The following is a 15287-nucleotide window of genomic DNA, read 5'->3' as shown; positions in this document are numbered from 1 at the left end:
GAAAAGTCAACAGGTCTTACAAACTGAAATATGCGTCCTCCACCCTGAAAAAATAATGTCTAAGACATCATTCAGATCTCCAGTATGACATCCCCCATTATGAGGCACTCTTGCATATCCAAACTGTGCATACCTGGGGTGTACTGCAATAGAGATCTGTCAAACATATCACAATTGGGGGTAGACTCAAAGCAAGATAGCAATTGGAAGGTGTTGCAATCCCAAGATAATGGTGTCATGTGATGTGTATGAGTTTAAAATATTATTCAGATGATTGTCTAACTTTAGTTTTCCATGTTTCTTAAAGGTGAAGAATCCAAGAAGGTGAAGTATGTGGTAGACTTTGCCCCTGAGCTGTCTGAGATCATCACAGAGACTAAGTACATGGAACAGCTGGGCTTTCCTATCCCTGAGACAGCCAGGAACGTAGCACTGCAGGTATGTGGGGAAGTAGTTTCTGCAGAGAAACACACACACACACACACACACAGACACACACGTGCACACAGAGTTCTGTGGACTTAGTTTATCTTTGTTTCTTCCTCTAACAATTGTCACCTATATTATATGATTAGAGAATATGCCTGCAACGTAGTAATGAAGTAAGTGTTAGTAGTAACTCACACATATGTAAGTGGATCAAATGCTTTTGCCGTCATAGACTAGTTGAGTTAAATCTAATCCTTGCACAGAAGAACCGTTTTCTTCCCTACGGTGCTATGTTTATATTTTTATGGCTTCAGCTATCAATGTATGAATACTACTCTGATGCTGTATACACTTTGCTGAGTTTGGTGATGAATTCTGCCATGTTTTCCATTTTCTGCATCACCAGGAGGATAAGTACATCCGGTATGTGGACGGACTGCGTCACATGCTGAACAGGTACCACTCACTACTGGGCTCACTGGACGAAGCTGAGGTAGGCAAATGTTTCACATTGTATTCTTTCTATGCTAAGGTTTCATTTTTTCTTCTCAGATGAAAATTAGTCTGGGTCTTGAAGTAGTGCTAATTATCTTGTTGCTCTTCTTCCTTGTGTGTTGATGCTAGTTTTTGGAAATTTGTGTTATAGTAAGAAACTCAACAACTTTTTGACAGAACCCCAATAAGCTATAAGACATTACAAAACTCTGGCTTGTTGTTAAATCTAGTTACATTTAAATCACTAAATAAATAGAAAGATTTATTTCTTTTTCTGTTTGCCTGATTTTCAAAATGCCAAGGCTGTTTTGTGGGTGCCTTTTCTACATCTTCTCGCAATTAGCAGATTAGACTACTATATGTTTTCAACTGCCATCCATCAAGTATATTCCCAGTACGTTTTGTAGCTTAAGTCTTGTTTCTGTGTTTTAGACCAAGTTTGTCGACAAGCAAATCTAGGTTGAAGCAAAAACTTCTGAAGTATACCTGTCCTTCTATTTTATAATGTACAGTGGAAGGTACAATATTTTCAGCACTAGGGACAGGTATAGACTGTTGATAATTGATGTGTAACATGTAGGAAGGCCAAATTAGACCTGCAACTAAATTTTTTTTGTTCCTGTGTTTTGCAGACCCAGTTACTGGATGAACACATTCGTGAGCTGAGGAGAGTCCTGCGACCAGGCTACAAGCGGCTGAACTGGAACTCTCTCGGCATCAACGACTACGTCTCCAGAGTACAGCAGGTACATCTGCACCTTTTCTCTGTACCACGTTTTATTCTTTCCATGCTGATGTGTCTTTTTCTTGTCTTTTCATTTATTTCATTTCATTCAGTTAGTATTGGTCTTGAAGCAGTAATAGATATTCTTTTGCTTATCTTCATGTGGTGGTGCTGTTTTTTGCTAAATTTGTTTAACTTTAAGTACCAAGAAAGTAGTTTTTTCTGTATACTAAGTTCCATTCATTCCATGCTGAGGTATTCTTTTCTCATCTCCTAAGAAGAGAGTTATTCTGGGTGTTGAAGTGTACTAAATGTCCTTCATGTGTTGGTGATATTTTTTATGAAATTGTTTCTCTGTGAGAATTGCATTGACACAGCTACTCAGAAAGCTACAGGAAGATAACTAGAACTGGACCCAGTATTAACGATAATCATATAAACACCTTACGGTCCCCCAAAAGGAGTTAAGTATTATTCTTAACTTGCCTGTGTGTCCATCTGTTGTGGAAACTGATGAGTTAACGTTGTCTTCCCGCCCAAGGCCATGGGCAAGTTTGAGTCGTTAGTGAACCAGATCCAGAAGAATGCGCGGGACATCAACGCTCGCCTGGCCATGGTGGAGAACTCTAACCTGTTCAAGATTCCTCCTCCCAAGGCTGGGGAGACACTACCAGGGGCTAAGGTAAGCAACTAGTCTATTTTAGTCTTGTATCTTTACATTAAGTCATATTATTAACACTGACTTTTCCCTGTACAATTCTTTCAGTTTTGTGGTCCGTTTTTGTCCTTTAAGATATGGATGAGAATATTCACAAACAGCGGAAGGAAAAAGATAAGGAAAGAAAGCATTATGAATGGGATAAACTTTATTCTTATTGCATGTAATGAAACACTGAATGAACACTGAATGTTTTCTACAACAATTCCCTGAGTACGTAGTACAGGTCTTCCACTAGATTCCAATTTTTTCTTGCTACAGCAGTCAGATGCTGCAAATCATGTTACCGTTACCTGTGCAGGTATGCTTACTGACTTTGTTTCTTTCTACAGGAATTCTTTGAGTACATTGAGCGGGAGAGGTCCAAAGACTATGAGCTTCTTGCGAGGAAGTACCGTGCCATCGGTCCTCTCCTCACCAAGATGGAGGGCCTGGTGGTGCACACCAACACGGGGAAGTCCCCCAAACTGCACTCCTACTACAACTACTGGGAGAGAAGAGTATACAACTCTCTCACAGCGGTAGGTTCTTATATCTAACAAACTGCACTCCTACTACAACTACTGGGAGAGCAGGGTCTACAACTCTCTCGTAGCGGTGCGTGCTTAAATCTAACATAAGGGTTAATCTTCCTGGTTTGGCTACACCACTTGGCACAGGAAATAGCCTTCAGTCACAAGCCACATTAAATCATTCCCATCCGATTTTACATAGTTATCTAAGTTGTTGCTGAATCTAAGTTTTACTGTTACAGTATTATATAATGTATCTCCAAGCATGTCTGAGCGATTGATAAGTTTATTGTACCATCGAGGAAACAACGAGATTTTTGGTCTATAGCAGAGCTGCACTTTTTATTGATATGATATTTGTGTATAAATGTTGGCCCTCTTACAATCTTCTTCCAAACTACAGACATATGTTTTTGTTGATTCTGAAAACAGGATGATCAAAAAACAGGTTGCAAGAAATGAATTTTTTACACTACGTACAGCTCTGCATTGCCATACATCCTACATGCAGTATTTGGAGGGTGGGTGAAGTCTACCATCTCTAATTGCCTCCTCTTGTTATTCCCTGTAGCTTGTGAAGAGAAACCTGTCGTGGTTCTGTCGCGCCATCACGTCCCCCAAGCCGCTCTTCCAGATCGACGCCATGCTGTCGGCGCCGGAGATCGTCCTCACGCCAAACCCCAACGAGATCTACAAGCTATGCATGAACTGTGTCAGAGATGCTGTGGAAGGGTGAGGGAACTGACAGATTTTACCAGCAAGAATTATTGATGCAAACCTATAATTATATTGAGTATTATTCAACCCACCAATCAATCAATCAATCAATCAATCAGCCAATCAGCCTATGAATCAACCAACCAATCAATCAATTTTTTTGCTTTATGGCTAAAAAGAATTCAGGGGTCAACATACTTTTTAGACATACCATACATCAACTTAGAGATATTTTTGAAACCAAAAGACTAGTTTCATTGGAAAAGAGATAAAGGTAAATTAGAGTTACATGTTGTTTCTACTTTAAGGAGTTTTAATGGTGCAATTCACTTCTTTGCTCATAAGTTCATAGTTATGTGTGGGGGTGGGTGGGGTGTGGGTCCAGTGAACGCAACTAGCAATAGCATTTACTTACTAGAATATGTGTCTACTTCTATCTCCAGTTCGAAGCTGTTTGTGCGCTGGATGCATGGCACCTGTATCGAGACCCCTCCTCAGCACGCAGAGGGGGAGGATGAACCAATCGTGTTCAGCTTCTTCACGGACATCGCGGCAGACTCCGGGGTCATCGACCTGGTTGTGACGGCTTCCCAGAACGTCCAGAAGACGCTGATGGCGCTGAACAAGTACCTGAGTAGGTGGAAGAGATACAGGCCGCTCTGGAAACTGGACAAGGTCTGTCTGTTTGTCTGTGTGTGTGTTTGTCTGTGTCTGTGTGTGTGTACATGTGTGTGCTTGTGTCCCAGAATGTGCAGAAGATGCTAATGGCACTGAACAAGTACCTGAGCAGGTGGAAGAGATACAGGCCACTCTGGAAACTGGACAAGGTCTGTCTGTTTGTCTGTGTGTGTGTTTGTCTGTGTCTGTGTGTGTGTACATGTGTGTGCTTGTGTCCCAGAATGTGCAGAAGATGCTAATGGCACTGAACAAGTACCTGAGCAGGTGGAAGAGATACAGGCCACTCCGGAAACTGGACAAGGTCTGTCTGTTTGTCTGTGTGTGTGTTTGTCTGTGTCTGTGTGTGTGTACATGTGTGTGCTTGTGTCCCAGAATGTGCAGAAGATGCTAATGGCACTGAACAAGTACCTGAGCAGGTGGAAGAGATACAGGCCACTCTGGAAACTGGACAAGGTCTGTGTGTCTGTGTTTGTGTGTGTCTGTTTGTGTGTGCGTGTGTGTGTGTGCAGAAGATGCTGATGGCGCTGAACAAGTACCTGAGCAGGTGGAAGAGATACAGGCCGGTCTGGAAACTGCACAAGGTCTGTGTGTGTGTGTGTGTGCGCGCGTGCGTGTGTGCGTGTGTGTGTGTGTGTGTGATTGTTTGTGTGTGTTTGTTTGTGTGTGTATGTGTGTGTGTGTGTGTGTGTGTGTGTGTGTGTGTTTGTGTGTGTGTGCGTGTGCGTGCGTGCGTGCGTGTGTGCATATGTATGAAATATTTTGCTGTATGAATGTGAACAGTCAGTGCAAATAGGGAAGAATGAGTTAGAGGGCAAATTGATTGGAACAGAATTATAAGACCTGATATGCTTTAAGCACCAAGACCTCCTCAGATGCAGCATAGGAGCTACAGTATAACAAAATATATCCAAATACTTTACTGCTAGGATTTAAGCATTTTAATGTTCAGTGACTGAAGATGATAAAGGAACCACCTTTGGTAGCAATGGTTAAGATTTGAAAAACTTAAAAAAATTTAGAAACTTTCAAAGTATAACTGGTTGTTCCTAAGACTAAGACTGAGTGAAAATAAAAACAAAAACTAGAATATTCATTCATTATGTTTTCCTCTATCATGTTAACAAATCAATCATCCGCTCAAGAAGCCAAGAAATTCTGATGACCAGAATCTGGTGGCAGGACCAGAGTTGTTCAGACAGCTGACTGTATTTCCTTCCTCTACAGGGCATCATGATGGAGAAGTTTGCTGCTAAGAAGCCGTCCTGTGTGGCCTACGACGAGAAGCTTCAGTTTTACACCAAGATTGCACACGAGGTCTGTATGTTATATGTTATACTCACAGAATAGGTAATATTTATCACTGCTAATGAAAAGATAATTGCTGTTTTTGTTATTAATTTCAATGTAGGCAGCTTGCCAGTATAACCGGTATAACTTTGAGAAAATATGAACAGTATCTGTCCTTGGTGCTGAACTAGTGGTGCAATCATTGAACCATGTAGCATGTTATTAGCAGAAAGCATTCTTGTTTTAATACTGGCAGATACTTATTTTATTTCCTTCTTGGTAATAGAATACTGGATAATAGAATGATAATATTATCAAATATAAGTCTGATACCACTCTACAGTTGCCTGTTGTTGTTGTGCCGAACATGGTGCTTGTAGAGCGTGTTTGCTTCATTCAATGGAAGCCTGTGTGATACGCCACAATATCGGTTGTTATTGTGGCCCAGGTATGGCATAAAATCTAATATAGAATCTTGTTTTCATTTCCCAGGTATCTGAGCAGCCCCTGGTGAAAGATGAGGACTGTATCCGGCTGCAGCTGACTCCGCTGGCCTCCACGGTACAGGACCACGCCAAGGCTTGGGTCAGCTCGCTCGGAAAACTCCTCAACGACTCCGCCAAGGAAGAGCTCTTCACTCTCAAGACGGAACTGGAGGTTTGTTTGTATGGCATACTTGGTAAACCAACACACCAGGTTTGTACTGAAGAGTACAATCTGCATATCCAGACAGATTTATTTGACCCACTCACACTGGGAAGGATCCCTTCTCTTTTCACTCTCAAGACAGAACTAGAGATTGGCTGGCATCAGAATTATTTTGTCATCAAATTGGTTTATTGATTTGTACAAAATGTTATCCACAGTGTTGTAACAGGTATTATGTCCCCGACCTGTACACACACACATAAAGCCTCACCATATCAATTTGTTGGTTATCAGATTTTTGAAAAGACAATGCTTAACTAAAAGCAGAGTTAGAAGGGAAAGGTCAAAGTAATAGCGCAAGTGTTACTGCAGCAACAAAATGTGCATTTAGGTAAAAGTCTTAAAATTAATCTAAATAAGATATTCTTTATTGCAAAATTTGTATGAATCAAGAATCTTATATTGGAGACAGCAAAAAATGTTATGATGAACATTACTGTCATTAGAATACATGTCAGCTAAATACAATAGAATGCTGATATACCAATTCCTCCTTACTCATATACATTGAGAAACCTTAATGATTTTTGTCTTCTGTCTCCAGGGCCAGACCTCTGACTTGAAGAAGGTGCCGGACACCTTGGAGGATCTGAAGTTTGTTCTCGGCGTGATCGCCAACATCAAGGACATCTCACTTGACGTGGAGATGAGATTTGTTGACCTACAGGAGAGATATCGCACATTGGGCATGTACAAAATAGAGGTGGGCTTCTCAATACTTAAATATAGGGCAGAAAATGTGTAGCAAGCTACATCTCAGAACATTTAATTTAGTCTATCAGCACATTATAGTGTCTGGTACTTTTTTTAGCTTCAAACACCTTTTGGCATATATAGGCATTAATTTAAAGAATACAGTACTGGGGAGGTGTGTCAGTAAATCTAGTAACCTGTGCCTCCTTTGTGCAAAGCAAATGTTGACAGATGCAATAGCAGAGTGGATAGACTTGTATTTGGTCACACCAAAGACTTTAAAATAATAGAAATGATATGTGCTGTATTCTCTGCTTATGCACTCGGCACTAATGAGAAAGAATAAACACTAATGAGGAGAGATAAACACACAACACTACAAGCTGACTAGCCCTCTGCTATAGTGACTTGCACACATGTGTGGCTCAAGGGCTACAGAAACGGGGATGGACGCCACCCCTAAGCATCTGTTACAGATGCTCGGGAAACTTAAACTTTTTAAAAGCAGAATTATTAATTAGTGTAGAAATTCCATACTGAAACTGCCCCATGTCCTCCCCAGGTGACAGAAGAGGAGACGGATCTGGTGAAAGACATGCCCCAGATCTGGGGAGACCTGTTCCTGGACTCCAAACGTGTGGACGCACGCCTTGCACCTGTCAAGAAGAAGTTCACCGAGGTCAGTCTTCAACCCATTTTAATATTTGTTATGTATTATTTAGAAATTTAACAATTCCATGGCTCATACTTACTCAACATTTAGATGTGCAGAAGAAGAAGATAGAGAAACATACAAAACTTGACAAACATGAATCCTGACCATTCTCGGTAAAATCACTGAGTAATGGGGGAAATGGTCTATTGGATAAATTAGTAGCAAAGTATCACATTTTTTTTAGTTTAGAGGTCTAGTATAATCCATTAAAGTCATGTACCCTGTTTAAACTGTAACTACTAAAAACTGAAATTCTCATATTCCCAGCCCAAGATTAACCAGACGTCAAAGTAGTCCTTGATAGCTGTTACCAAATGATAGCACATAACTTAGAGTACTACAATGAACAATCTTTACTGTGTATAACCTGATTATGTCAAATTAATGTTGAACTTTCATCCCTTTTTATCTTCATTGATGTTTACAAAACACAGCATATGAGTCTAGAAGTGAGTACAGTCAGGTGATGTGGTGAGGTGGTGATCACCTCAAAAATAGTGGACCTACAAACACCACTAGTGGTCCCATAGACACCATGATATGTAGAAATAGATAAGCTTTGATCAGACAAGTAGGGTTGTCACACTTTTATTCACAGTCAGCATACATCTTGTAGCTAAAACAACAGTCATTAGCTAATGTCAAACACCATAGTTTAGAATGTATTTTACCTGGATCCTTGAGATGACACAGAAGAATATCAGAAACAAGAGGAAACACTGGGGTTAGATTGGTATACCAAATTACACTGCATAGAATATTGTCCACCTTACATGGTTTACATAACTACCAGAAGCTAGGTCTTGTGTAACAGTTACACCGGGTATGAGGAGCCAAACTGCACTGGGGAAATTTTATGTCATTGCAGTATATTAAAGTACAGTCAAACCTTAATGCCAAGAAGACCACTCAGACGAACAATAAAATCTGGTCTATGTGGGCAGTTGGTACCTGTACAGCTCCAATTTTACCTGCACTAACCTGCATATGCAGATGGTATTTCCGAGCCTGCCTTATGTAGAGGTGTTCACTTGTACAGGTTTGACTATGGCAATAAGAGACCTAATAGCACTTTGCATTGTTTTAATGTGATAGAAATTCATTCAGATGGTACCTGTCCCTGGTAAAGATTATTTCTTATTCATTTTCCTTGCTGGACACAGATCACCTTGCAACAGATTCAGGAGTACGACAAGGACCTGAACAACTTTGGGGAGAAGTTCCACGCTGAGGGACCGGGAGCCGTGGGGGCAGACTTAGACAAAGGTGAGGTCTGCAGCTGGCTTAGTGGGTACTTCAGGAAGATGTTAGAGTTCTTGACACAACCAAATCCTTTTTATGATGATAAAGAAGTTAAAAAAGTAATATCTTTGGCATTAACATGGTCCTATTCCTCCAAACACAATGAGTTTTTAGTCCACCTTATACCAATCTTCATTAATTGATTTCTGTATAGAAAAGCACACCTGCACCCTCACCTCTGTTGATCTCCGTCTGTAATCTTCCCATGTACAACATTGTTATCCCACTTTTGGCCAGGCAGCTCATGGCAACTTATGGTATTCTAGCTGCTGGTTGCCATCTGTTGGATGAGAGACCAAGAAACATTATCCATGGAGATCTTTGCATAGGATTAAGAATACCTTTGAGATCATCAATAACATTGAAAAACCCTGGAGATCACTAGTATTACTGACAGACCTTAGAGATCAGAGATCATCAAAAGATCATAGAAAGACTTTGGACTTCATTGAGTACTCATTCCAAGACTTAAAAACTCTCAACAGTCCCATTGCAATTATTCTTGCCTCTATGAAACCATCAGTAAAAATTATTAGACATCACATTTCATACCTGTTGCATTTTATCTCTGCAGGAGTTGAGATTCTGGAACAGTATCAGAAGGAGCTAGCGAAGTACGAGAGAGAGAGACAGGAGCTGGCGAACGCTGAGCGTCTGTTTGACCTGCCCATCACCATGTACCCACTGCTACAGCAGGTGCAGAAGGAGATGAAGGGGCTGGAGATGATCTACACTCTATACAAGCAACAGAAGGTTTGATATTCAGATTAATTACAATGAAGTGTAGACACTTTACAGGTTTACAAATAGATGCAGGTCCCACGTACAAGTTGTTATCTATTATTTATTGCATAACATTGTTTATTTTTGGTACATTTGTTGTTTTCGTTCACACCTTTCATGCAATTTGACTGTAGAAGCAGCCTTTTATATTTAGTTTTTTTTGGCAAAAGGTAGCAATAGTAGTAGTGGTAGTAGTAGTACTTGTCTTGAAGAAGTAGTAGTAGCAGAAGTAGTGTAGTGGTGAGTGGTACCAGTAGTAGTACCATAACCGTAGTCCTCCTAGTAGTAGTTGTGGTAGTAGTATAACCATAGAAGTAGTCCTAGTAATAGTAGTAGTAGTAGCTTAGTATCAGAAGTAGTTGTAATAGGCATCCTTCTGTTGTAATGTGATTGTAGTTAAAAGTTTTGTGACCATATTTCCCCAGGCCGCCCGTGAGGAGTGGTCCCAGACCCTCTGGGCCAACCTGAACGTGAACCAGCTAGTGGAGGGTATTGAAGGGTTTATCAAGCAGCTGAAGAGGATGCCGAAGGATGTGAAGAGCCTCCCCTGCGCCCATCACCTGGATGCCAAGATGAGGGAGTTCCAGGCCTCCATCCCGCTCTTCGTGGATCTCAAGCACGAGGCACTGCGAGAACGGTACACTCTTTTGAAACTTTTGGATATTCTTTAAAACTTGAGAGCATGTAATGATGTGGAAACAGTCTTATGTGTAACACGAACTATAAGATACGTACTGCATTGGCATCGGTCTTCTTTGATTCAGTCAGACATTTTCCTGGGAATACTTGTTCGATTTCAAAGTTTTCAGTTTGATCCATAACAGACTTCAAATACAAACCGACATATCCATGAAGGAGTTCAATCAATGTTTTTTTTAAAAGTAATTAGAATAAAACTAAGTATGGAAATGGAAAGAAATGAAGCAGTTTAATAAAATGAATAATGAGACTGAGCTATTGAAATACAGTTCTGATTCTCCTTGCTGACTGTCAGCCATTAGAAGCAGCTAAGAAGAATTAGAGTCAGAGGACTTTTCTGATTCATTTTGCTAGATACGTTTGTTGGTCCGTGATGAGTTTTTCAGTCTTTTCCAGAAATACAAACCAACACATCTAGGGAGCAAATAATGGTTTATTGAAAGTGAAAAGCATAGATACATGTAGAAAGATTCAGAAAAAAATTATTTGTCCCCATCATTGCTTTTTTTCCAGCCATTGGAAGGAGCTGATGGAGAAAACGGGGAAGTCGTTTGACATGAACCCCGAAACATTCACTCTGGAGAACCTGTTTGCCATGGACCTGCACAACTACGCAGAAACCATCGCTGATATCGTCACCTCCGCATCCAAGGAACTCAGTATTGAGAAGGTACATGTCTTGTTACCTATACAGGTGGCACGTTTAGTTGTCTTAGAATTTACTTATCACATTCAAGAAAGTCAGTATCAAGAAGGTAAGGTATGTCTTGGAAAAGTGACGTTGACATGTCTTTGATACTGTCAATATGTCTAAAGCATCTCCATGTAGCCACCACCTCAGGCTATGGCTCTTCTTTTGATTATGTCATGAAGGAATGCCAAAATGATATGTAGTTTAGAATGAAGTATGCTCTTTAGATAAGGGACTTTATATCACACTTCATATCTCTTTTTGTCTTTCCCAACAGGGCATCAAGGAAGTAGAGGAGACGTGGGCCAGTATGAAGTTTATGGTGCACAAATACATCAAAGGTAAGATCAGTCGGTACATATTGAACCAATGACCAGAAAATGAGAGCTTCCTATTGAATAAAACTTAGTGGAGATACGTTGCTTTTCCTTAAACAGTCTAGACAATAGACCTGTCCTTGGTGCTGAATTCTGTGCTATGCTGTCTCTGAAAGGTGTCCTCACTGTATAGCTGCTTTAAACAGCACTTGCAGCTACATGTGCAAAGTTAGATGCAACAGGTTCCTCAATGTAATATAACCAGCTGCTGCTGTGCATTGTGACTGTTGTGTGTTTTATGCCAAATGGCTGTTATACTGGTTATATAGGTACTGGGCAGATACAGATGCTGGTATGTTTCACCAAATCACTATACAGATACAGACTACTAAATAAGTAGCTGTCTCCTTTCTGGAAAAATTATGAATTGAGCTGTTTAATAACTTCTTTGTTTAATAACTTATTTTTTTACTCCATAGGCACCTCCGACCGTGGGTTCATCCTGGGCTCCGTTGACGACGTCATGCAGATTCTGGACGACAATGCCATGAACCTACAGAGCATGTCAGCCTCGCGGTTCGTGGGACCTTTCCTGCAGACTGTACAGAACTGGGAGAAGGGGCTGTCTCTTATCGCTGAGGTGGTGGAGGTACGGACAAAACATTTTTTTTAAATATCTAAATACAGTCAAACCTGCCCGAGCGACCACCTCTTCTCAGCGACCACCTGGCCATTTCGACCGCTTTTTCTCGGTCCCGATTTATTTTCCCATTGACGTAAGCATTAAGCGACCTTTTCTCAACGACCACCTGGCCAAAGCGACCGCGACCGGCCCAAACTGGGACCCATAACGACCGCATCATTTTCAAAATTGAGGTTGGCATCGATTTTTTTTATGATAAATAGCGCGATTTTGTGCCGAAATCGGCCAGTTTGCGTCAGATTTTGGGGTTAAATTTACAGTTTACAGTGTGCGTGTTGTATTTGACATTAAACACCTCGCTTCTTTGCGTGCGTGCAGTGTGCTTGCTATTTGCCATTAAACACAACGGAAACCATTTATACTTTGCATCGGGCATGTTTTGAGTCGATACTCTTCTCAGAGACCACCTGTCCAAATCGACCGCTTTTTCCCGGTCCCCCGGGTGGTCGTCTTGGGCAGGTTTGACTGTAGTACTGCAGCATTAACTACATGTACACGCATCCTCAACATTGGTCTATGCAATGTACGGGAGAAGGATAGATGGTAAACTGGACTGAGGTTTCCACACGTGTGCCATTCAGAGAATCGGCACAGCTATATAGAGACCACACTCACAGAAGTGGAAACCCCAGTTTAGCAGAGGTTGCCGAGGGCGTATTGTATAGGCTGAAGGCATGTATAAATTTAAAATTGTTACCTTCTATTTGTGAGCAAACATGACTGTAGTTAACAATGTTTCGGCTACATTAGGAAGAAACAGTGTCTTCAATACAGGGGGCAGATAGACTAAGTTTTGAAAATATCATTAACAGAACTGTACATATAAGATTCTATTACATGAAGACTCATGCCTCCTTCCCCTGCCTAGGTGTGGATGGTTGTGCAAAGGAAGTGGATGTACCTGGAGAGCATCTTCCTGGCAGGAGACATCCGCTCACAGCTGCCCGAGGAGGCCAAGAAGTTTGATGCCATCGACAAGATGTTCAAGAAGGTATGTAAGAGTTTGCTACAAGATTGTACTAAGTTATGTTAACCCTGTATCCGTTAGGTTATGCTGTAATCAACTCATTGACAGGAAGTATGAGTTTAAGGTGGAATTCACAGTCACCTTGAAAGGGTTGCTGTTCACAAACTGTTATAGGTAATCATGTGGAAAGAAGTAAAGAACTTTCTCCCGGACTTTCATACTGTTTTGATCACTTGGAAAGAAGGCAACATCATGTCACTTTCCAGAGGTGTAATGTGAACAACTGGGTTTGTACACTCTTGACTGGCAAAAGTATTGCAAAGAAATAACCTACTTTCTTTGACCCTGGGCCACACAACTGTGTGTGTTGAACATCCATAGTCTTTGCCAAATGCAAAGTACAAAGTAGAGAGAGCAGCATTTGCCATTTTGGTATGACTCTGCTGGGGATTGAACAAAGGACCAACCAAATGCAAGGCAAACACTGTACCCGCTCTGCCATTGCACTGGTTGGCTTTCCAAATAGTAGAAATTACATTTTCACTTCTATAGAGCTCTTCTATAAAGAGCTATAGAGTACTACAATGAATAGTCTGTACTGCTAAGGGTATATTGCCATACATTGTTACTGATCCAATTGTTGCGCAATAAACCATCTATCTATCTATTACAATTAAGTTTGTTCAATTCGGATCCTTTCTTTCACGACAGATCATGAACGAAACCGCCAAGTCTCCCATCATCAAGACCACGTGCCACGCGCCCAACCGGCTCTCGGACCTGCAGAACCTGAGCGAGGGGCTGGAGAAGTGCCAGAAGAGTCTCAACGACTACCTCGACTCCAAACGGAACGCCTTCCCAAGATTCTTCTTCATCTCCGACGAGGAACTGCTCAGCATTCTGGGTAGCTCGGACCCCAACTGTGTCCAGGAGCACATGATCAAGGTTTGTTTGTTTGATTGTTTTGCATAACCAGTAAATGTCCATTAGGTGTAACACATCAGTTTTGTACAAAAAACTTATGCTGCGTAAAGATGGACTGAATGGTTTGATCCACTTAAACTGGGAAATAATTTTTTTGCAAGTTCTTCAACGTGTTTTATTCAAATCAAGTTAAGTTAAACTTTAAAGCCTTTATTTAGTTTTGTTTGCTTGTATCGGCCAGTAAGGCTGCTTTCCAATGAGGTAGGGTGGAAGGAGGGGTCACAGATAAGACTTAAAACATACAAGTCCAGTAAACAACGAGGTTTGGCTTTTGTCAAACCCAAAACATCCAGCGTTACAAGACCATACAAGTCTCAAGGAAACAAGATGCTGTTGCCTAGCTGAGAGCTCATTTTCTATTCATTTTATCTACTGTGGTAAAGTATTTTTCCCAAGGCCAAGGCACGACATTAATGTATATTGGAGTCTGCCAGAGATTTGTGTCTCATTCAGGCATTTGTGTCCACTATAGATGTATGACAACATCTCAGCGCTGAAGTTCAACGAGGGCTCGAACGGCGAGACCCTGGCGACGGCCATGATCTCTGCGGAGGGGGAGGTGATGGAGTTCCGGAGTAACGTGGCGGCCGAGGGTCGCGTGGAGGATTGGATGACGGCAGTACTCCAAGAGATGAGGTCCACCAACCGCCTCATCACCAAGGAGGCCATCTTCAAGTACTGCGAGGATGGCATGCCCAGGTACGGTGTTATAATAACTTAAAGATATTTGCTGTGTAATAATAGAAGGTCCACCAACCGCCTCATTGATAAGTTATTGATGTGTTGATTTGTTACAGAGTTGAGTGGATGACCCTATACCAAGGCACGGTAGTCCTGGCAGGGAACCAGGTCTGGTGGACATGGGAGGTCTAGTTAATGAGTTATGGATAAGTTAATAAGTTATTGATGTGTTTATCACAGGGTTGAATGGATGACCCTGTACCAAGGCATGGTAGTCCTTGCAGGGAACCAGGTCTGGTGGACGTGGGAGGTCTGGTTAATGAGTTGATAAGTTATTGATAAGTTAATAAGTTATTGATGTGTTTGTTACAGGGTTGAATGGATGACCCTGTACCAAGGCATGGTGGTGCTTGCAGGCAACCAGGTCTTGTGGACGTGGGAGGTCTGGTTAATGAGTTATGGATAAGTTAATAAGTTATTGATG

At 41.3% G+C, this 15287-nt stretch overlaps 1 protein-coding gene across 1 annotated transcript in view; it reads left to right on the top strand.

Annotated features, from left to right (window-relative positions):
• Nucleotides 1-15287, top strand: part of LOC118426294 (dynein heavy chain 10, axonemal-like) — a gene marked incomplete in the record, with an annotated part of 69271 nt that overhangs the window by 10956 nt on the left and 43028 nt on the right. Inside the window, 20 exon segments of the mRNA XM_035835598.1 lie at nt 308-438; nt 836-922; nt 1557-1670; nt 2190-2330; nt 2699-2887; nt 3450-3610; nt 4039-4270; nt 5498-5587; nt 6053-6217; nt 6813-6971; nt 7524-7640; nt 8840-8942; nt 9553-9731; nt 10187-10398; nt 10974-11130; nt 11429-11492; nt 11948-12117; nt 13040-13162; nt 13850-14083; nt 14595-14821. Of these exon segments, the coding sequence (XP_035691491.1) occupies nt 308-438; nt 836-922; nt 1557-1670; nt 2190-2330; nt 2699-2887; nt 3450-3610; nt 4039-4270; nt 5498-5587; nt 6053-6217; nt 6813-6971; nt 7524-7640; nt 8840-8942; nt 9553-9731; nt 10187-10398; nt 10974-11130; nt 11429-11492; nt 11948-12117; nt 13040-13162; nt 13850-14083; nt 14595-14821 (3055 nt within the window).

This window comes from Branchiostoma floridae, chromosome 11 (assembly GCF_000003815.2).
Source record: "Branchiostoma floridae strain S238N-H82 chromosome 11, Bfl_VNyyK, whole genome shotgun sequence".
Classification (NCBI taxonomy): domain Eukaryota; kingdom Metazoa; phylum Chordata; class Leptocardii; order Amphioxiformes; family Branchiostomatidae; genus Branchiostoma; species Branchiostoma floridae.
This window is presented reverse-complemented; position numbering and strand designations above follow the sequence as displayed.